The sequence below is a fragment of the Epinephelus fuscoguttatus genome, linkage group LG1 (genome assembly GCF_011397635.1).
Source record: "Epinephelus fuscoguttatus linkage group LG1, E.fuscoguttatus.final_Chr_v1".
Lineage (NCBI taxonomy): Eukaryota > Metazoa > Chordata > Actinopteri > Perciformes > Serranidae > Epinephelus > Epinephelus fuscoguttatus.
The window spans coordinates 19,443,608-19,468,164 of NC_064752.1; the positions used below are offsets into that span (position 1 = coordinate 19,443,608).

At 41.2% G+C, this 24,557-nt stretch overlaps 1 protein-coding gene and 1 long non-coding RNA gene across 3 annotated transcripts in view; one reads left to right on the forward strand and one right to left on the reverse strand.

The window, feature by feature from the left end:
• gli1 (GLI family zinc finger 1) overlaps positions 1-24,557 on the forward strand; it is a 75,502-nt gene that overhangs the window by 36,249 nt on the left and 14,696 nt on the right. For both annotated transcript variants that reach the window (XM_049581356.1, XM_049581366.1), the window contains exon 2: positions 22,290-22,399. In XM_049581356.1, coding sequence (XP_049437313.1) covers positions 22,329-22,399 — 71 coding nt within the window. In that variant the 5' untranslated portion in view covers positions 22,290-22,328. The remainder of the gene's footprint in view (positions 1-22,289; positions 22,400-24,557) is intronic.
• LOC125891837 (uncharacterized) overlaps positions 1,622-24,557 on the reverse strand; it is a 29,711-nt gene continuing 6,775 nt past the window's right edge. Inside the window, exon 4 of the long non-coding RNA XR_007449660.1 lies at positions 1,622-1,681. This is a non-coding gene — a long non-coding RNA (uncharacterized LOC125891837). The remainder of the gene's footprint in view (positions 1,682-24,557) is intronic.

Consider the following 24,557-nt stretch of genomic DNA (forward strand, 5'->3'; position numbering starts at 1 on the left):
TGATACGAAATAAAGGTTTGATATAGCTTAAAAATTAGCTAGTTAACTTTAGTATATTTGGTATCAAAGATTATCACTGCATCAGATGATTTATATTTCTATTTTTTAGAAAAAGTATTACTGAGATTTTAAATCTCCTTTACAAGACTGTCCTGGCCAAGACAGGCAGCAGCACATTTAAACAAAGTTACACACATTCAACATGTAACAGTTACAGACAATAAAAAATCTGAATCTGGATCACAAAGAGCAAATAGTTACTCATAGTATCCCAAGTCAGTCTGCAGCAGAGTCCGAGCTGCAGGGGCAGTAAATTCACAATGACTGTACGATTGCAGAGTTGGTCATGTGACGGTTAAAAATACCATCACCTCTGTTATTCAGCACCAACTCACATATCAGAGCTTTCAGAAATAATTTGATGTCCCCATTTGTAACTATGGTTGTTGGGGAAAACTGTGTTTACAAATCAGACAATGATTTTTACTACAACAGATATTAGACCACATTATGTAACTAAGAGACTGACTCAAGAGAAAGTTGGCAAATTCAATGACTTGTTGCCACAGAGGCAGCTTCCAGCAAATGTTACCTTGACTCAAATTATAACTTGCATCAGTGGTTTTAGTGTTTATTGCTAAGTTGTCATATTGTAGTAGTCTAGTAGTTTTTTTAGCACAGTATCACAGAAGAAGTGATAAAAGCTTCTCCAAAATAAAATCGCCTTGCCCAGAGGGACTGTTTGAAAAGTCCTCCAGTTATAGAGCAGGACAGACACAAGGTATGTGTGTGTGTGTGTGTGTGTGTGTGTGTATTTGCGTGTCTTTAGTGAGCCTTTCACAAGCTGCTGACGTAAATCGTGCCCTTCTTATTGTGCTTGTCACATCAGGTCCCTGGGTCATCAGGGCCATCAGCCACCCTCTCATTCACCGTATGTGCGTGTGTCTGTTTGTATACGTGTGTGTGTGCATCTGTGTGTGCAGGGATACATCTTTTCAGTGTATGCAATGCAGTTTATGTTTAATTAAGTGAGCCTCGTATACAGTTTGCCTTTAAACGCTTGAGTCTGAGAGAGTGAATGTTTGTGTGTGTGTCTGGTTTTTATGTGTGTGTGTGTGTGTGTGTGTGTGTATGTGTGTGTGTGTACGTGCATGTGCTCCCTGTGCATCACTGAGCACTGCATGGAGATACAGAGTGGAATTTAGGGCTGAGACACAGTGAAAGGGAGCCCCTTCCTCATGCATGAGATAGGATCAGTGTTTACGTGCACAAATAGCAGAAAGCTTCTGTGATTGCAGAAACAACTCCTTCTTTTTTGAAGACATTTAAACATCTTTAAATGGCCAGTCTTTGACCGAGTGTAACTGAAAACTAGTTACCGTGACTGAGTGTGGACAGTGATGTTCAAAAACTAGTTACACTTGGTGAACTTTACCAACCATTACTGCTGGTTGTTGCCTGTCATGACCATGTTTGGCAGCGATCTCTGACTTCCAGTAATCTAGCAGAGACTTTACTGCAGTCTGTGTACCGCATTGTTTGATGGCAGTCTTTATTAAGCTTTTAAACCAATCTGCTTTGTGTGGAAAGTGTTTCAGTGCACACCTTTGCTTTGATCTGTCCCTCCCTCTGCATCAGACATCACTACCTCCATGGCGGAGACATGCAAGTTTACAGCACCCTGCAAAAAAGAGAAATACTATGACCCATTTGAGATTTGTTGTGGGAACTGGCACTGGTTCCAGCAGAAAACAAGTCTCACCCCTTTTCCACCAACATGGAACTGGGTCTGTTCTGGTTCCTGCATCTATTTTTGAACTTTTTAGAGCATTTCAACCAAAAATAAATTGGTGGTTCTCTCAAAAAAATCTCAAGTTTTTCTTGACCTGAAGTGTGAACTGTAACATCAGTGGGCGTGTCATATGCAACAGGTTGGAAAGAGAGGATGGAGTAGGAAACAATGAAAACGTCAAGTGAGAAATCATCAGAAAAAAAAACAGCATGCAGTGGTCATATTAACAGTTGGTCCATGCTGTTTTTTTTAAGTAAAGAAAAATGTCTGTAATAACAAGACAGACATATCAAGTCTTATTTGTGTAATGATGCTTACTCTCCATGTAAACATACCCCTACAGGTTCATTTTCTTATGTACCAGCAAGATTTGGATATGTATAATTTTCTTTAGAGAACTCAATTTAATTTTAGCATTTATTCTTAAGAACGTACTTATGTAGTGTAAACTTTTTGGGGTATGTTTATGATTGTCACCAGGCAGTTTTAAATCTTTACTTCTTTAATCCTTTATCTCTGTATAATATTGTTGATTGTGACACAGATTGATGTTTGGTATTTACTCCTTTCCACTACATGTGGGTAATGTGACTAATTGCAAACTCACAGCCACTTAAGATGGCTTCTCTTTGTTACAAAAGTGTTTGCAACTGCTACAACATTTCAGTGACAAGACCTTCATCAGGCAGATTTTCTACAGGTTGTAATAACAGAGCAAAGGTTTGCAGGTAAACAATGTAATCTGCCATTTTGCTACGACCATTTACTTCGATTGTGCAACACCTTCCGTTGATGACGTATCCTTGATTACAATGGTTCCATTCAAAAAATGGAAATGGCAATGCAGGCTGGTTTACTACACAGCACCAAGGTGCCAAGAATGCCAAGAACCAGAGCTAATTTGGTGGAAAAGAGGTATATTCGTACTAGTGGATAACTTGAGGGCCTGGCGTTCATTCTTACTGCATACAGTGTGTTAAATGTACCCTGTGGCATTTACATTGTAAACAAACACAGTTTTGTTTGCATTTAACATTTATCACCAGATCACATCAAGTGTGTCCTTAAGCCTCAGAAAACATGCTCCATATTACTCCTCTTTCACTGTCGCAGTGGTGCCTTTTACCGTGTTACTAGCCTGTTATGATAATTACCATATCAACTTATCAAAGTAAGCAAAATGATTGTCATGTCCACATACAGTATAATTTTGCCCGTTGTGTTCACATAAGTATGTCACCAAATTTTAGTCTGAAGACTTTAGTGCAGTGCATCAGCGAGTTGTCACAGCACGTTAGCCAAATGAACACAAAAAAAAAACTATGCTGAGAAATGTTACGCTGTTGTTTCTAGTTGCGCTTACTGATCCGACAAACAAGCAGAAGCAGAAGCCATGCTAAGCTAAACTGTAGTTTACTCATCTAGCCTTTTTTCATGGCCAGATTATGTATGCCACCCTTTTGTTTCTGGTCAATGTCGTAGTGTGCATAAAACAAGTGGTGAAAGACTTCTACAACAAGTGGCTGCTCAGAGGAATTGAAAGAAAAAGTTTGATTGACAATCCTGAGGTCAGTCTGAAATCGTGTAATGTGTGGTGATGGCACTTTAATGAGATACAATAAGTGACAAAACTGGTGCAGGCATTCCTTGTGTGTGGGGTCTCCCACAACACATTAGAAAATCTTGTAAAATGTGTTCTCAACTTAAGCATTGATTTCACAATTGATTTAAATGAGCCACAGATCACGTTGTTGAAATTCTTCATTTGCTTTTCATTTCACAAGTTTGTGCATCTGTTTATTTGAGAGCAAAACCTAAAATGTGGTTATAAAAAGTATTTTTATTTGTCTGTGTGGATGTGTGCAGGCATCAGTGTGCGTGTGTGTGTGTGTGTGTGTGTGTGTGTATGTGAGAGAGAGAGAGAGAAAGAGAGTGTGTGTGAGTGTCTTGAGTGCCCACCAGGGCTGTAATTAAGTGGCATTAACATAACTAAAAGGCAACAAATCAGCTAATCAGCTGGCTGTGAATTGGAGGGGGATGAGGAGCTTAAAACAGACACACACGCATGCATGCACGCACGCGCGTGCACGCACACACACGCACATGCACACGCACACGCACACACACACACACACACACATTTACAGTCAAAATGACAATCACAGTTATTTTTATCCATATTTAGATCGTGACTATTTTTCACAATTATCCATTATTTAGGGGAAAAATATTTTTTATTCCATTTTTATTAAAACCAACAGAGCACTGTCCATGTTGTGCTTCATTCCTGCTAATGTGCAAATCTTTGCATCAAAATAAGACTGGTCCATAGTCAGAGTGCTTCTCCAAGAAACAACATATAAATTAAATTGTACCTAACTTATGGGCTAAATAAAAACAAAAGCAAAACTGTGTCAATTGAACACATATTTTTGGCCAAATGAATGTGATTGCATTTATTATTCAAGACAGTCTTTGATGGACTTGGATTTGTATCCAACACAGCTTGGAAATTCAGTAAGGTAATGTCAGCCACCTTAATGCATTCATCATACTGCAAATTGTGGTGTTTGTCAGGTGGTTTATCGAGTCAGTTGTGTTGCTTTGCAGTCTTTGCATATGTTTTGTTCTCTATTTAATCCCAAATACTTCCAAACAACGGATAGGCAACATTAAGGAAAATTTTTCACAGGCTGCCACTGCAGGGTGTGTGGGTAGCGGCATGACAGCTCTTCTATTTTGGAGGCTGGCTGTTAAGGAAGCGTTTGATTTGCCATGCGGTAGAGTTGTCTATGAGCAGAACACACATTTTTAAAACATCAATATCACAGTCTGTCATGGTCATTTAATTGTTGGAAGCTGAAATCGGTATCGTGATTAATATTTGATACATTGTCCGGCTCTCGTGTGGATGTGCAGTTTGTGACCAAAAGACAGACTGATGCAGGATTCTCTCTCTATCTCCACACTAATACGTTTTTGTTTCAAAATGCACAACTATTGCTATGTCCACACTACTCTGGTCACTACAACGATGACCTTTTAAAACCCTGCGGACTCCTTTTTAGTTTAAACCTCCGTGGTTGCGTTTAAGTCTGGACGGGTGGAAACGGAGACTTGTGGAAAATCATTTGGGAGTCAGACTCCCGCATTCGCTCCTTGATTGGGTCTTATCAGTCACAGCTTGTCAAGTCAAAACATTATAGCTAGATCTACATAGCTTTTGAGATTTCTTCCTTCTTGTGTGTGACTCCTTTCTCATTGCCATGACTTCCTTCAGTGAATAATAATGCTCCCGGCCTGTACAGCTCTGATATGTCACCCTATTTGCTTTGCAACAACTCGCAATCTGTTTTCTGCCGCCTTGAACACCTTATACTTATGCACTTTCAGTAACAGTTCCACATTGTCGTCAGTTCAAGCAAAGAAATGTCTGGTCTTACTTTCTGGCACCTCTGTAGTATTTTCTGTAACTAAGCAGCCAGCCACAGAGTGGACAATCTGCTTTTTGTTTACACAGATGCCCAGTGTGCTTGAATTGTCCAGAGAGAATATTTCCAAAATGGCGCTCAAGTCTCCTGTGTATGGAGATTGTTTTTTGTTCTAAAATATCAGTGTGGATGCGGCCTCTCTCTCTCCCTCTGTAGGATGCATCTTTTTATTTCTCACTGTAATAATCAGCTGGGCAGATATCATGGCTGCTGCTTGGCTCAACCGTCAGCAGCCTGGCGTCAGTCAGTCCTGGGATCTCGAAGATGTAACTATGTGTGTGTATGTGCATAAGTGTGTGTTTATGTGTGTGACTGCGTGTGTGCATGTGCGCGTGAGTGTGCTGTCTGCGTTTGTTTAGTTTGTAGACTCTGGACAGCCATGACTCGTCTCTTCATGACAGCATATGATCCTGAACCCAGCCAAGCCTTTCATTCGTTCAGGGAAAGTGTGTGTACGCATTTGTGTGTGTGTGTGTGTGTGGGCACTTTTGCCTGTGTGTGTCTCCTTGAGTCACATGCTAAGCCCCAAACACCAGCTCAGGGATCCCAGCCAATTAAAAGCTAACGCAGGCCCGGATGCCTTGCCCCTACCAACATCTGGGTATTAAACTAAACGGCTGCGATATATTAGTAATGAAGTCAGCAGCTCTGAGAAGGACCACACAGGAGAAGTGCACATTTTACTGTATGTTTCTGTGTGTATATGATCCAAACAGCTGCTCTGTAATTTGTTCGCTGGCTAAATTGATGAGGTTTGTTTAAGTAAATGGCAAGCAGAATGAAAAAGAAGAACATCACTTTCGTCCCGAACAGATCGCAGCAGTCATCACTTCTCGTATGATTTATAGTTTTCTGCAGATTCCCAGCGGGCACACGAGGGAGATGAGTTGTGGACTGAGACAAATTTGAGCACGGGAGGAAAGAATGTGTTGTTTCACATGTTTTTCTTTCACACTTTGGGAAAGTGCAGAGAGTGAGAGGAGGAGGAACAAATGCGTGGAAAAAGAAGGAGGTAAGAGGGAAAAGAGGCGAGTCGAATGAAAGTACTAGCGTGAAAGTGATGATCTAACACTGTATGATACAATGACCCTTATCAAGGGTGCACACACAAACACACACAGACGTGCACAACTGTGAACTGATGAAGACAAGTCTCCACATGTGTGTTCAGCTGCTGGGACAAATTTAAGTACAGTTTACGTGCTGAGGAGGGAAAGAGAAAGACTGGTTTGTTATGTAGAACAACACTGCCTGTTTATGATGTTTATGATGTGGAGCTAAAATATATGCATCACTGTTTCTGATGAAAAACCCAGAAAGAGGGCTCTGCCTATTCCTAAACTTTAAGCTCGACTGTCTGTACACACACACACACACACACACACACACACACACGCACTCACACACACACACACACACACACACGCACTCACACACACACACACACACACACACACACACACACACACACACACACACACACACTTTCTAGCTAACATCTGCTCCTCCTGTACAGTGACAGACTTTTGTTACAGCTCAATGTTTGCACATATTCAGCTCCAAATGGCTGTGAGAGGTGATGTCTGTTAAACATGATGTCTGCAGACTGGAATTGAATGTTTGATCAGATTTTAAGTCCTGTTTATTAATGCTTAATCAGATTTATCCTGTTTAAACAATGTGACAGTTCCCCAAAAGTGAAGCCAAAATATCTTGATCGCCCCCTGGTGGTTGGCTGCAGTATAGGTCAACAACCCTGCCTCCTCTATGCTAGTGGATTGGACATGGGCCAAACTAAATAATCAAAGTACACATCAAATAAATGTTTCCCAAAGATGGTTTCAATCATTTTAGGTAGTTCTTTTATAATGCCGATTTATGTTAGATTGTTTGTTTTTCTGATAAGTTTGATTTTAATTAGTTATATGACGCTACAGAAAGGGGGTTTGTCATCATTGACAGCTGACAGGAGTTTTCCATTTGCACCACGCTGGGTCAAACTGATCGCTGTCTTGACCAGGACTCTCTTAAAGAAGAGATTTTGTATCTCAGTGGGACCCACCTGGCTTAAGAAGCCAAGCGTGTGTTGCAAGACTCAACTCAGGTCGAGACAGAAAGGCATTTCTTTAAGTCTCTGTTTTCAGCGCTTAGCTTTGTAGCTTCTAATTGAACGTCTGTAGTTTAGAGTTTAGTTTCTCTCGTGTCGTCTTTTTACTTTCAGAAATGTGCTATATTTGACGGTTTCATTTCTGTTCGTAGCTGTATAGGAGTCGTATTAAGTTACTGCTAATGAAAACATCAGCATTTCCTTATTTTGCTGCTTCACATTAAAACCATTTATATAACAAAATAAGTGACAACTTTTATTATGAAGAACCTATACAAAACATCATGTCTTTATCATGAATTAGCTGACCTTATTAGCAGCTTTTCTTTAAAAAAAACAAAAAACAAACTACTAATACCACAGGGAGAAAGAGTAAGAGCAGTAACAGCCACAGTGATATGTTAGATGTGAAGAGGAGTTACAATGGGAGGAGCAGGTCTGTCTGTTTAAGTGCTGTTCATCTGTCTTCTCCATCTGGCAATTTGTCTGAACCTCTACCTTTTTATTAGTCTGTCTGCTTAACTACAACCTGCCAGTCATTGCATTTACAGTATCTGTCTGTCTGAGGTTGACCCTGCCTTTAAAGGGTTACTTGGGTCTTTTTCAATTTTGACTCCCCATGCTGTTGTGTCTAAGTGACTAATGGGAAAAACATTTTTGAGATCAGTCCAGTATTGAGCGGGAGGGCTTTAGCCAGCAGCGCAAAACAGGCTGCAGTGTAATTATTTGGGGCATGTTTGCACCATCAATGTACGTCCACCTAAAGTGCTTAGTTTTGCTACTGACGGGTTCAGATTGTTAATCTAAGTGTCTGACAACGTTATGAAATGATTCCTGTAGAGATAGATCATCAAAACCTACCAGACTACATTTAAATTAAAAGCAATTTTAGTATGTATAGCGTGTATAGAGCCAGCATATTTTCATATTTCCAACTGGGTGAATTCAGGGTTTATTTCAACCAAACCAGAGTTGGTGATTATTGGAACATGGAAAGATGAAAAAAGACAGTTACTGGCGTTTTATTTTGTTTCTTTTAACTTTGAATAAAGTGTGTGCTACCAGGATAAAATTACTGTTTATTTAAATGGAGTCTGGTGGGTTTGGCGGTCGCAATTTCTGGGTTGTTTCCGATTAAACAAAAATCATATTACTCTTAAAGAAAAAGGTTTGTCTATGAAGGGATCCTTCTATAATGTCAGACTCTAATAATAATAGTCTGAACCTGTCTGTGGCAAAAACAAGAACTTTCAGTGGATGTCAAGTGACGGTGCGCACATGCCCCGAGTGGTTACATTGCAGCCTGTTTCCCGGCTGCAGCTTTCTCACTCAATACTGGACCGATTTCAAATACTGTTGTTTCCATTAGTCACTTACACACGAATACATGGGAAAATAAGATCCAGGTTGAAAAATACCAAAGTCACCCTTTAAATCCATACAGCCTAGTTATGCAAAGTTAGCGGTCAACAAATTCCACGTGGCTTCTCTTGATTAATCCTGCCCAGTCGATCTGTGTCTCGTTTCCCTTCTGTGAGAGGCTCTTCAGAGCTGTGGTCACTGTGTCTGTCTGGTGGCCTGCAGGCCTCGTCTGCCGCTGTCGTTGTTTGAAGGGACTGCACAGCGGTTTCTCCCACACACCGAATACAAACACACACATACACACACATAAACACATAGCCTCATGTAGTGCACTCGCTGTCTATGTCTCTCTCTTTCTGTCTTTCTTTGCTCTGAGCCACACACATGTGTTGGGTATCCGCCCCCACACACTCTCCCCCCTCCGTCCCCCGGAGCCCCTCTGTCTCCCTTTTCTCTGTCTCTTTTTCCTTACGAGTGTTCCACCTCCTCTCTCTCCTCCCTCACTTCCAGCTGTGTTATACAGCTAAGGAATATAAGTAGCAGCAGGCCAGCTATAAATATCGCCTGCCCACCCAAGACTGTTAGGATTATTATTTTTCTTATAATCACTGCGGTCTTTCTATAAACCGAACAGATTATTATCTGGTTTTTGTCCCTGCTTCAATGTGTAACAGCCAGCTCCAGCGAATTTCTGCAGAGGACATTTTCCTCTCGCTGGTGTCAGGGAGATGATTGACAGGAGGTTTACAAGGCCTTGATTTGTACTTTAACTACCACAGCGACTGTAAAGACTCGGCAGCGATGAGTAGAGTGGACAAAAACCAGTTGGAAAATGACGTAGAGCTGCAAGAAGGGTGGGAGGAAAAGAGCAACAAGTCACTGGGTGACGTTCAGGAGTGCTGTTGAAGGTGAAGAGGAGTGCTTAGCTGGATTTACAATGACAAAGCTCTGCTTTTTTTTTCTTGCAAGTGGGGGTTGGGCTCTCAGTTGTTTATAGACGGAGCATTTTCTACGCGCTGCCTCGGTCTACAGCTGGAAGCCAGCTGTGTGAATCAACCTTTCCTCATCTGCTTTATCCATCCATCCTTCTCTCCTTTTCTCCTCCCCCTGTTTCCTCCGCTCTTCTCCTTAAAAGGAGTTCAAAGAAATATTTGTGGTTAGGGCATTACCTACCTGATACACAGACATGCAGAAGTTGTAGAAGAAGAGGGGAAGACAAGACAAGATCTGATGTTACTTCAGTAGACAGAGCAGGGAGAAAGGTGTGTAGGGGGAGGAAAAGAGGCTGGAGGTAAGGAGAGAGAAGGGAGGAGAGGAGGGGAGCAGGGTACAGGAAACCACAGGTATGTGCAGGATGGCGGGTGGGTGGCCTGAAGAGAGGACAGAAAAAGTGGGATTGTGGAGGAGTGAAGGAACAGCGAGTTATGGGGGGGACCAAAGAGGAAGGAAACACTCCCATGTTGGTAGTCTGTCCTTTTGATAGAGTCGTTGGTTAGAATCCCTGAACAGACAAACGTTAAACATTTAACTGCCTTTGAGAAAGCAAAGCTGCTCAGCAGCCAGCAGCACAAAACTCTGCTTGTGCAGGCAAATGAAAACATGGAGAGGTGAACCGCTCCTAATCTTAAAACAAACACTATCAAGTCACCGACTGATCAGGCCAACAGTTACAAAGGTGGTAAAACAGTAATCATGAGTGTGCAGCAAAGGCAGTGTGTTGCTCTACAAGGCAGCTTGAGTAAATTACGGTACTTTTAGCACCAAAAGTGGTTCTTTGTCATTATATTTAGCTTGCATTTTACCTTCTTTGCTCTTCTCCACACCCTTAACGATTGTACAGGACCCCGTTTTCCTCTGGCACGGCGTAACTTTTATCATGTTGAATAAGAATATGGCTTTCATCTTGCCTAAACTAAAAAAAAAGTTAACCAAAGGCTTATCAAGTGCTGTTTTCTGCTGTGTTTGCTCTACTGTTCTTGGTTTAGCTCTGCTCCCGCCTCTACTGTTTGTAGTCATGTAAAGCTGCCGCTCTCCAGCCCTCTAGTGCTCTGATGTCTGTCATCAGTCACTCCGGCAGTGTAGCAACAAGGGATCAACGTTTCATTCTGCCATTTCGACAAGGTGAGAACCCCAGCAGGGAGACATCAGCACCGCAGCTTCCTCAGCCCACAGTTTACAGTACAGGGATACATGAGGTGTGAATCAGTGGGGTTGAAGCCTGGGTTATGGTGTTGACTGTATTAAACCACAGTGCTAGTCTAGTAAACATTAGTTTAGAGCTTCAGGGATTCTTCTTTCTCAACGCAGCTGCCGAATGACAAGTTTCATTCGTAGTATTTTTGTCATGTGAGGACAGTCACTCATTTCATGTCCCTAACTGTGGCGTTAACATTTTTGGGGGTGTCCCTAACATTACCATTTATTTAATTTATTCTATTTTAATCTAGTGATGTAATTTCTCCCTGTTTTTTGTTGTTGTTTTTTTTTCAAATTGCCTTAAAGCTACAGTTGGTAACTTTTATAAAAATAAGTTTTAATCATATCTGATGAAACCGTCCCTTCATCCACACATCAGTAGAGGACACAGATAGTCTGTGAAAAAAAAAAAAAAAATCAAGGTCCTCCACTTCCTCATAGAGCTCCTAATGGCATTTGCAAGGATCCAGCGTGCCTGAAAGGTCCATGCACATTTTTACATAAATTTTCATGACTTTTCTATGACTTTGAGGCAAATTTTCCCGACCATTATTCTCTGAAACATCTGTGTGGTACGTCACATGAAAAATAAGAACAAAAATCTAGTCAAAATTATCTGTAAGTTTTTTTTAAATGAGGAGCCAGTCCAAACAAACATATACTGTGTATGAGTACTTGCATTCACCGAATGCAAATCTGCAACTGTTAGCACCCACAGTACCTCTGCTGCAGGTAGGACTTTGTTTCTGGACACAGCAACTTAAATGGGTACTTGTTTGATGGTGGATGAGAGGGAAGCTCTGCAACTGGCAGTGGGCATCACATTGGTCACTGGGGTAAAAACGTCGGTAATGGGGGTTGATTCGCGTAGCAGCAGCAGCAGCTGGTGTTTAGCGTTAGTTCCTTTAGCATGGCTAACTAGCACTGCCTCTCCTATGTTCAAAATGTTTAAAGTTAAACTACACAGTCCGCATTTTGCGTGTCTGGGGTCACGGTCGTTCTCATACCTTATACTTGTCCAAGTGAAGCCAGGCATTAATATACCAAATAAACCAAAATCTTCTGCTTGTCGTCTTCACTTATCTTGCCAGCAAGTTTTTCATCCTCCACAGTCGATTAGCCTTGCATTGCGTGAGTTTACATCTAGACTAAGTAGAAGCTGCAACTCAGCTTAGAGTCTGGTGTAACCCACGCTCACAACATAACATCCACTGACTTGACTAAACTGCCTGAACATAAACACCGTACAGTATACACTATTGTATATATTTGTAAAGTAAATTTCCATGACTTTTCAAAACTTTCTGGGATTAATTAATTAATTAAAAATTGCTTTTTTCGAATTCAATGACTTTCCCAGGTTATTCATGACCGTACAAACTCTGTATTACTGTAAAATATTTGCATGGCCAATTTGGGAAGCACTAGTTGGTGTAATGCTAACATGACATGAAAGATAATCACGACAGCACTAAAATCAATAATTAGTAAGACTCAATTAAATGCTTGCTTTTCGACAAGTTGTTTGTCCGTACAGAGTCATGCCATTTTTGTACAGTATCTTTGTTAAATGTCAGTCTTGGCTTAAGACTAATTAAAGCTGTTTAAATAAGACTCAAAGTAGCTGTTTAAGTAGATATGACATTAATCTTCCCTGCAGCAGGTCAGTGAATAGGGCTTATTGTACATTACAGTGATGTCTCCAGCCCTGTGGCCTTTCGGTGGTCACACCATTAGCCCCCATCACATTACAGCAGCTGTGAGGAATTCACCGAGTCTGGGTAAAAGGGGTAAAAAACACAGGGGAGGGTGGGTGGGGGAGAAAAGCGGGGAAGGAGGAGAGTCTGAGTTTGGGGTACAAAAACAAAGCCAGAATTTAAAAACAAAGTTTACCACTGAAGGAAAACAACAGGGCTCGAAAAAGTTGGTGGGTGAAGAGCGAGAGAAAGAAAAGAGGAAAAAAAAATGAAAACGAAAATGAGGCAGAATCTGGACTGTGGTTGGCTGAGGGCCCGAGCCCCGCCTTCAGCCCCCCTCTCCCTCCCCTCCGCTCAGTCTCCAGCCCTAACACAACAGAATCCCCCACAAGCCCAGCCACATCAGGAACGGCTGGCTACATTATAGCTGCCATTATCGTCTCTCAAGTCATAACAGCCAGAGAACACCCACCTCGACTGCAGCTCCGCCAGGAGGGGGAGGGGCGAGGGAGAGGTCGCAAGAGCAGGAATGAGCCGGGAGAGAGGGAATGAGGGAGAGGGTGGAGGCAGCGGGGGAGAAGAGCGAGAGAGAGAGAGAGAGAGAGAGAGAGAGAGAGAGAGAGAGCAGCAGATAGCCAGAGATAGAGATACAGAGAAATGGAAAAGGCAGAATGAGAGGAGGGAAGTTGGGAATGAGGGAGAGGGTGGGGGACAAAATAGTTTCAGATGGGTGTTTACACTGCAGGACATGCTCCAAAGATGTGTGCTGAGTTTGAGTTAGGCTGTTTTGTGTTGTCTAAAGTAAGAGATTATCCTGCAAACACACGCACGCATGCACGCACGCACGCACGCACACGCACACACACACACACACACACACACACACACACTGTATACTCACATTCCCATCTGAGAGCAGAGAAGAAATGAGGTTAAGAGGAGAGGGGCTGTCATTAAATGCCTCTTTTTACATTGGCTGGGATAGAGCAGGAGGGGGGAGGCATGTGTGAGCCCCAGTTTAGTGTTACACCCAAGAGTAAAGAGTGTAGGAGCAGAGTGGAGCGGGGTGAGATCAGGCCCTTTGTCTGACACGACCACTGACCTGTGGAAATGTCTGTCCTCTCTGGAGACTTCCTCAGAGGGAGGAGGACTGGCGCTTTATGGGAATGTCACAAATGCCAAACCATGCACGACTTAACAGTGTTTCTCTTTGTATACCACAAACACAAACTATCACCTGAGAACTTATGTTTGTGGGACTAATGCGTAAGCAAAGGCCATTAGAGAAAAGTCACCTAATGCAGTCAAAGCCCTGCAACAAGTGGGCTACTACCTTGTGGATCTCTTATGGTGTTGATTCAAAAATTGAAAATACATATTGTTCCTCTTACCTGCTGTGCTAGTTATCAGTCTGGATTGCTTTGGTGGGCAGTGGGTAGCACTGTTGCCTCACAGCAAGAGTGTTGTGGGTTCAAATCTGCCGGCCCTTCTGTATGGAGTTCACGTGTTCGCCCTTTCAGTGTGGGTTTTCTCCAGGTTTCCAGCTTCCTCCCACAGTCCAGAGACATGCAACTTAGGTTAAGTGATGACACTTTAAAGGCACAGACACACCAATCCGACATTAAAGAACAAGCGGCAAAAAAGCTGACTATTGCCTTGCTGCACGTCACCATTGTCTTGCCCAAAAAGTTGCACCTGAACACACAGTAAAGACTGCAGCCGATGGCCAACCAGCACCTGCGTGACAGAAAATAACTCTCCATAGCAGCAGGTGGCGGTAGTCTGTATTTGTCATTCAGAAAGGGAAACCGGACAGATTCAAGTTGCTAGTTAGCCAGTTAGCACATTAACAACACAATGAAATGTTAAAACATTTACTGTGCACCAGTGAAACATTTCCGCTAAAGAGCTTATTGAAAAAAGAAAATAATCTGACCCAGTGTAACAACGTGATCTCACTCCACCTTGAGTTAAGCTGTTTGTTTACTTTCCTCACTTCCACTTCTCTTCTCATACGCCGAGCTGAACTGCCAATCAGCGATATTTCATTCACTGACAGGCTCCGCCCTGTAACGCAAATTCAACATGCTAAATCGGCTGAAAAAGGTCAACAAGGGCCGTCAAGGGCCAACAGTGTGGGACACACAGCAAAGACTGGGGCAACAGACGCTCACTGATGGCCCAATGTTGACCGATGGCCAACCGTCTCCTTTGTGTGTCAGGGTCTTTAACTGCCCGTAGGTATGAATGTGTGCATGAAAGGTTGTCTGTCCGCCCAGTGATACTGCTAGTGGGTCTAGTTCGGTAGAAAGAAAATAGTTCCTACATTAAACTGCTCACAACAAGGTCTGTGGATTATCTTGAGTAAATAGGTCATGATTTCTGGAAAGAGACATTGCTGTTGAGTTTTTCAAGTATATTTTTTGGCGCTTTGAGCACCACAAGCCGAGTGCAATCTAGTTCCATTATATTGGAGATATGGCAGACATCTCTACAGCTGATACCTCAAACACGCGGCAGCTCACACCAAAACAATCTAGATTGAGAAATAGCACTATAGGTAAGACGAAAAATATGTTCTTTTGATTTAGGGGTGAACTGTCCCTTTAAGGTAATATCATAATATGCACTAGCTTATGGCGGCTAATATCAGCTAATTTTAGTTAGATTTGCTAGCATAAGTCTTTTCCACTTGCTAGTATTACTTACACTTTTTATTTTCCTGTTATTGTCACTTTAAGTGAGGTAAAGTAACAGGCCTGTCAAAGATTATTTAAAGCGAGCTGTTGTAAATGCAGCAAGTGTGTGTGGCCAAAGCTAACAAATATGGAATAACAGTAATGCCAAAGTTTTCTATCATTGGCTATTGTTCATACCAGACCAAGAAAGACTGTAGCAAAAAAGGAAAAAACACAAAAAAACAGCTGACTGTGTTCAACTGAGTCACGCTTTATTGCTTGAGTCCAACTTTTGATTTATAGGAGGAGGGATACGAGAGATCTGCAGTTGTAGTTAGTATCAGCTTTTGCTGAACGGTGGGTCTTTACAGTGCAGCGGTTGGGTTTCTGACAGTGAATGAATAATGGACCACTGGGGATACAAAACTATATTTTATTTATTGGTGGTAAGCTGTGTTGCTTTGGTGAGTGAGTAGGTAAGCCGGAATGGAAATTTATTAGGCGAGACCACAGTCAGGACTTCTTGGTCTTGTTTAAAAATATCCAGTAATTGAGGTGAACTCAGCCAATATCATCCATCCAGGATAACATGCAACTTCAAGCAGGGGCTCGGAAAAGACAAGCATGAATCTGTCTGTGTGGAAAAATAATACAGTGTCCCAGAGCCATGCTTTAAAATGTAGGGTTTTTATTTTTTTAAGTGTCTCGATTGGTGACATTTGAGAGGTCAATTTGGGGTCGTCACACACTAAAAATCTTCCAATTTGTGTTTTTTTTTTTGTGTTTGTTTGTTTGCTGCTGCATTTTTTGTCTTATCCAAAACTAAATAGATTGGCCAAGTATTTCAATTAGCTAATTAGACATCACGGGGGTCTATGATCTTGACTCCTTTTGACAGATTTTTTCTTCTAGAATAAATGATGAATCAATTCATTTGTAACATATATGAAAAGACCTTTAAAATACCTATGCCTGACACCCTCTCACATCTAAAAGACAATGTGAGTTTTTAGTCACACAATATAAGATTCTGCAAAAACTGGGGATCCTGCAGGGTCACTATTTGCGGGACTACAACTAGATTCTTTTTTAGATTTTTTCCCATCCTGACCTGGTGGACAATATTTTGCAAAACTCCCTCCAAGAAATATGACATTTAACAATTCCTTACAAGTCCACAAAATAACATAACTCTAGAAACACAAGATAACAGGTGTCATATGTCAACAGTGTTCTTGTACATTCAGCATCAGTATAATCCATAAGAATAAATTGTATTTGTGAGCAAACATTTCGGATTTTGATTTCTCGCTACCAGCATCTATTAGTTAGCTGCGCTATTTTAGTGAGAGGAGACCATGGGAATGAGACACAAACCATTTCGAAATTTAAGATTTCTCACTAAAATAAGTGCCGATTGGTGGATTAGATACGGCAATTAAACAGACTCTTGTTCACTCCACAACTTGACTGAGACTCTTTCACATTGTTGCACATCCTCAGAGTCACCTTCATGTTTACTGTCTACCTGGTTTGCTGCTTCCTGTTTGTTCCTGTTTGAGTGCAGGTACTGGTTGTTGACAATGTTCACATAAGTATTTGCATGAGCAATGACTAAACACTTATGACGATATTAAAGAAGCGTGCATCATCTAGGTGTTACTCTTATGATTTAATTGCAACATTGAAAATTTGTTTATGACAGTGTTATAGCTTGAAAAGTCATTTGGTGTCAGGCTGACAGTAGTTGCATTTCTAGCTACGCTTGAGCTCTTCTGCCATATACTGATGCTATGGCCTGTTTGTTTGCATTGGGTTCATCATATTCCCATGTAAATTTGATGATGTTAAGGACAAGTGATTGTGTGAGGTTAGGGATGTCTGACTTTTAGGTGTGGCTTACGGGGTGGCGATGATGTAGGGCTGTGAAGCTGGAGTGTTTGAATGGGGAGGTTTGGGGTTTAGAAAGTGGCTGGACATCCTGTCCTCATCCTCAGCTCCTTGGTTCCTGCCCAGCTTGCTGTGCCGCAGTGGAGCAGACTTGTTTAGTTAGCCGTTTGATTTATGGCCTTGGGGTTTTTAATATGCTCCTGCCCCATCCCTCTAAAACCCAGCACCACAAAATTACATCGGGGAGCAAACTCCCTGAGAGTTTCTCACAAGATATTGACCTAAAATAGCACAATGCCATGACACCTGTGTCAGCAGCACCATGCATTTAAGAAATCATCCATCTTTGTACATAATACATACAAGTGCACATACAGTAGGTGTAAGCATGCGTTTTACACATACACATATACATGGGATTTGTTATTTGACATTTTGCAAATGTTCAGTATCAGCAATTTAGCAACTTGGCAGATGTGTCAATCAAAAAGGTTTCCTTATTATATTGATAAATTATATAAACTTGACATTTTTAATGTGCAAATTTAGTGTATAAAATGTAATTTCCAGAAGACAGGGATCCCCAGACTTGGTCCACATTAATTCTGTTGACTTACTCTATGTTTGCGCTTAGTTCACAGTAATTTGCTGGATAAGAGCATACTCTATGTACCATGCAAATTAATTACACGACACACAGTTTATAGTGTGTGTACACGGAGCTACAACAGTAACAGTCACTCGCTGCTCTGCTCCCTGGAGAAACGCTCGCAAACATATTTTTAAAAAAGATTCCAGCTTGTTTTTGCGCAGGTGGTCTCATACATTATTCACTCTTACTCTGAGATCCACCACCATTTATCATGTCAAACGCACTCTAACACACACACACACACACACACACACACACACACACACACACACACACACACACACACACACTGCACTGCAAATACACTTGTCTCCAGAACTCCCTTCTCATACACACCTGCCACTGCGCTTACACAGTACAAACTGCTTCGCTATATTCACAGTGACACTCACTCTTTCTCACACACACATTCTCTGCAGACTTGGTGGCCACTGGATTATTATGCTACCCCCTGGCGAGACTGACAGGTGTGTGTGTGTGTGTGTGTGTGTGTGTGTGTGTGTGTGTGTGTGACAGGCTGTCTGGCGACCCCCTTCTCGGTATTTATGAGTTCTGGACAGCTGAGGTGCTCGGCGAGATCTCTATTTAGCGCTTCCGGCTAATTATCATACACACATCCGAAGCAGGCGCTGAATATATGCAATTAGGCCTGGACCGCCCACATCATTTAGCCGCTTGCTAACTTTGCGTATCAAATCCCCCTGGTGGCTTGTGGGCTTAAATAGGTCCCTACTGCCCTTTTAACACTTGTGCTACTACATAACAGGCCTGGCAACCTGTTAGGCTCAGACCACAGAGCTTTCATCTGCAGCGGACAGCAGCTTTCCCAGTTTGGGTTTGAACACTTGTCACATGAGCAGCAGCAATGTGACATTTTGATTTCACATGCACAGACAAGGATTGAAATGCAGAGTTAAAGAATGTGGTGGATAAAATCTAAGTATATATTTAATGTTGCATTTTTAAATAGAATAGAATAAAAAGCCTTTATTGTTATTGTACAAAGAATATGCAACAAAATTAGGAGTGCTACATCTGATCAGGCTCCAACTAGTCAGTAAAAAAAGCAAATTTAAAAAAAAACAGACGACATAATTATTCATGAAAGTGGACATAAATAGTGTAAAAAAACTGGCTGTATGAAGCTGTTGTTAATGTAAAATAAATGGTGGATTGCACTTAATAAAGGGAATATTGCACTAAGACGTAGTGGATTGCACTTGATAAGCAGCGGATTGCACTATTTACTATTTAAAATATTACTACACAAGAGACAAGTGTGTCTAGGATTTAAAGGGTTTAAAAATACTGCCAAAAGGATTCTGTCAGGTTTTGATGTATTCTTACAGGATATAAAAAAACAAATATGCAATACATATATACTCTGCTGTTAAAGTCTGGAATGACCTTTTATATTAATGCTTTTCTTCTTTCCTTCAATAACTGGTATTTTAACAGAGATAAAAACGGTATAATTCCAGGCACCCAATGTGTTGTATAAACTTTAAATATAGATTTGGCCTCAAAAGAGGAATAATTACATGATTAAAACCTTTATTTAGTTGATGTTGCCATGAGGAGAATTCATTTATTCAACCTTTATTTATACTGAAAAGATTGTTGAGGGACAACCGTGTTTACAACGCCATTTAGTTAATTATAGAAACAAAGGAAAAGAAAAAATAGAGAACCGAGAATAGGCAATACCAATTTTAAAACAATAAAAAGCCATTACAGCATTACCATTAGGAAAAATAATTTGATAGATAAATTAAAATAATTACAATGTAAAATAAAAGTGTTGTAAAACAATTACAAAATAACATCATTTTATAAAGAGGACTTTCTATGACATGAAAGCATTTAAGTACATTTAAAAATATAGAGTAGTTCTCTCAGCGTAGCGAATTAAGTTTGTGGTCGTATATTTAATGTAGCTCATTCTGAACGATCAGAATGATCATACAATTTTTGGCTTATCTCCATTTGCGGTAGCTGTGACATCAGTGTGTACAGTAATTTTTTGATCCTAATTACCTGTGTAACCATGTAAGAGCCCACAGTCCCGACTATTAGTACCTGCACTGATGTGGTTGGATGTAATGAGCAGGTGCTTGTTCCCCAAATCTCTCAGCTAGAATTACCTCACCTTACTCCTGCTGAAAGATACCGTCTCAATACGACTTTCACACAAAAGACTGCTTTGTTCCACTTTCCTTTTTCTCTGTTTGTGTTGCTAGCATCCCGTCACTATTTGTCTTTTAGGCTATGAGGCATAACCCCAGTTTTTTTCTTCTTCTCTATGCCTTTTCCACGGTGATCGCTACTTTCCAGGATGAGAAGGTGCGGCAGGATTTTAGTGTCTGTCAGTGGTGTTTGAGGTGCATGACACTGTTTAGAGAAGAGAGATTAGAGCCAAGCCCACTGTTTGTGTCACAGGGGTTTTGTCTAATCTGTAGGAGTGTGTCAGGGCACATTCAGTACCATCACATGACTGACTTTAAAGTCTCTTAACGTATACATGTCTTATTTCCATAGCTGAGAGGTGTCTATTCCTTACACCAATTCAAGCTGTTATTTAAGGGACATTGTTAATTTTATGTAATCATGAATGGATGTCAGGTTTCATTTGTCTAAACTGAGCTTTGGATGATAATATTACTATAAATGTGTGACTGTATAAGGGAAACTCAAGAGTCAGGCCCTGATCAGACTGAACGGGATTTGCAGCTTGCTGTATCTTTTTTTTTTTTATTGTTGCTAGGCAACCACCTGTCCTTAGCTCAACTGCTATTTTTTGTGATGTTAACTCTCAGATCTGTACCTTAAAATCTACATAACATGGACAGGTGGTGGGCGCACGGGGACTGGACACAGGGAAACGGATATGTGTGTGTGTAGACTACATGCAACCCTCAGAAAAAGGAGAAATCACAGGAAGTAGGTCTACCACCAGCTGGTCCAGGAGCTTTGCCTGGATGTTCATCAGTTCAAGGCTTATTTTAGGATGAATCACGGACAGTCTGACAGTCTGCTGTGCATCGTGGAGTCTGATTAAAGTTGGTAAAATGTTAGAAAGTAGTTGAGACAACATTCGTTCAGATATGTCTTGCAGTTTGCCTAAACCTACAATGAAAATGAGCCAACATTAGCTTAACGCTATATGCTACCACTTATCATCACCACCACAGAAGACACGCCCCTCAATTCATCTGATTGGACAATATTGGACTGTTCCGCTCTGGCATAACTATATTTCAACTTAAGGGCTCGTACACATGCTGTTTCTTTAACTGCCTGGAAAATGCGAGGTCAGGCGCTGGGCACTACTCTTGTGCCAACTCTGTGCCAACTCTTCAGGGTGCAGAGGCAGGTTGTGTCTGAGGTTGCTAGGCAACCATAACCAGCGCCATATCCTAGCCTACCTACCAGAAATCCTGAGTGCAGAGCTGATCTTCTTCCAGGCGCTGTTTTTAAGTGTGTTGGTCTAAAATATTGTCAGTGGGGCAGATGTAAAGCTCTGGCAGCTCTGCACTAAAATTATCAACTTCTGCTCCATATTTATCACAAACTGATATTTACAGAAGAAGGGAAAGATATCGGGACAGATGTTGGCTGTGATTGGTTGATCCTTGTCACATGACATGACAAGCGGTGCTCGCTGCTGTGTTTTTAAAAAGTTTAACATAGTTTATCTCAGGGTGCAGCCATCATGCCCTGAAAAATAGGCGTTCGGGAACATGTGCACACTGGAAAAGTGTCCCTCTGGTGTTTGAGTGCACCTGCCACGCGTCTACATTGAAAACAATGAATCTGAGCGTGCAAAAAATGTTGCATGTGTACGTTTGGGCACTCCTGCAAAACCCTGAGGTGCTCAGCAATTTAAAAGCACCAAGCAAAACTCTTAACTCTAACTTTTATAGTTGTGAAACATTTTGCTATTGAGATTTGATATTCCAAACTCACAAGTAATCCTGTAAAAATGTAAAAGACTGAAGCAGGTACAGCACCATGATTAACATTGTTTACTATGCTTTTACTTTTTATTCTTCACAAAATCTGACTTCTAACCATCTGTATTTAACGCACTGTAAGTTAAGACCGCAGGATGTACTTTTCCAGCGTGTTTAACTGCAGTTTTTACATTTCTACTTTTACGTAAGTAATGATTTTGTACTTCTCACCAGCTTTGTTTAAAATAAGTATGACTCAAGCTTTTCAGAGGGAGCTTATTTTGCCCTTCCACTGTTTTGCTTGGTTTGGTTTGGTCTGTTATTAACATCCTACATATTCTTTTTTTCCCCCCAACCACAATTGCTTTTGTCTATTTGCCTTTTCATTCTCATGCACTTTAGTTTAGTTTGGTGGGGTTTGTTTGAGTTTCCTCACTTCACCCTCACCGTGTCCTCGTCTTTGTGTATCAGGTCCAGGGTGTACGGGGAGCGCTAGGTCTCGGAGCTCCAATGCCAGTGGACATGCAGCCACACCAGGGGCTGTATCACTACGAGACCTCACCCAGCCAGCCGTCCAGAGGGTAAGACAGTTAGCATGTGCACGTCCTCACTCATATTACTCTGTGGCTGCATTTTAACCTCTAGCCTATTTGTCATGGGGAATTCCTAAAATGTCTCACAGCAGAGAAATATAAGGACTAGTTCAACATTTTGGGGAATATACTTATGTACTTTGTTTCCATGAGTCGGATGAGGTAAAACTTTTCGATGAGAAGATCAATACCACTCTCACGTCTGATCGTCAAGTATAGAGCTACAGGGAAGGAAGGGAAACGGAGATGAAGCAACCCTTGAACTGTCCACACTTCGGAAATACTCCCACCAATAACTCTAAGCTGACAAGCTGTATCTTGTTTGTTTAACTTATACAAGAGCAATAATGTAAAAAGGGCAGATATTGATAGAGACATTTAGGAATTAAAAGGATCTAAAAAATATAGTGACAAATATTCTTCTTTTCTACATGACCAAATAACATACTTATAGATTTCTGAAAAGGATCCTTTTAAATTTGGAACAAAGATACAAATATACTAAACTTACTAAAACAAACTTAAAGTACCATGTTGAGGACAAACTGTAAAACGGCAATTGTCTAAGTTGTCACAAAAATTAGTGGCGTTTCTGTATCACAATTTCTTTTTTAGTCATTAGCCAACATATATAACAATGATGATATATCTGTGAGAGCTGATATCAATCAACATGTGGGCCATGCAGATAAATGCAGGTGGACATGTTGGAGCCATTTCTTGATAAACATCAGCTCATCCGCCGAGCACCTCTATACGTGGGTTGACAGTAGGAGTAGCAGTATGCAGTATGCCACAGTGAGAACGTTTTACCACCTGTTAAGAAACACCTAGGACGCCCAGTAGCTTAATGGGTAGAGCAGGTGCCCTGTGTACAAAGGCAATGTCTTTGCTGCAGCGGCCACAGGCTCAACTCCAGCCCACATGGAATCGAGCTGCACGTCATCCTTGCTCTCTCTCCCTTTCACACTTCAAACTGTCCTGTCAATATAGGCAAACAGCCCTAAAAAATAATCTTTGGAGAAAAAAAAGGGAAAAAAGAAACACCAGTGTAGCCAATTACGCAGGACATTTTACAGGCAAAGATGTTCATCGATGACACTCAATATCTGTAGAGTGCTTACTTTGATCTTTAAAGTTTAGATCTTCCCTTTACTGTAAACAAATCAGAACAGGAACAGCTGACGTTGCTGAGGCAGCACCTGTTTTTCTCTTTTCAATAATATTGCAAAGGTTTTTATCTTTTTGGCTGCGGATTTGGCTCAGTGGACCCCTCGTCCTCTTCATCCCTCTCTTATCCAACCCGAGGATGACTGCTTCTTTCTCTATCATCCTCTTGGTCTCCTCAACTTTTGGGTTGAGGTCACCCTGGTACAGTGTTAAAACAAACCTATAGAGTCTACTCAATAAAGGTGAGGTAAAGATTTATGCTCAGTATGGTTAGGTAGATTTAATCTCATGTCCTGAGTAAAGAGTACCTAAAAAACTGATACACCACAACTAATTAGGTAAAGAGTACCTAACGTTCTCATTGTATGACACAACTGATTACTCATAAAAAGTGAGTAATATTAACTCTTGGACCCAGCCGGTTGTTGAATGTGAACTAAGGGCCCTCCAGCTGAGAGGTGACAGTGCTAACCACTGTATCACCTTGCTGCTCAGAAACTATACTGATCATGCCAATTTATTTTTAGTGACCAATTGACCACAGCATGCTTAACTGATTAGTTGTGACCCAAGAGAAGCATGCATTGTTTGAACACAGCTCAACACTGACTTTGGCTTTGCTGCATGGATGCTTACACATGCATGTTGCATTGCAGGGATCATACAAAAGCTTGGGGTATATTTTATGTTTTATGTTGTTGAATTTTATGTTGCTGTTGTTTTGGTTAACAAGTTGGTAGAGTCGGTATAATTGACCTCATCGCAGAGCTCTGTGCTGTGACTCTGCTGCTGTACAGAGCACACACTTAGTCTGACTAAGCACTGATAGCATACTTAGTATTTTTAGTATCTTCAGTTTTTTTTCTTGATGAAGGCCGCTGATAAGCGAAAATGAACTAAATCAGTTTTATTTCGACTAATTGTTGTGTGCCAGAACACAGTGTTACACTGATAACAGACTACAGCAGCAAGCCAA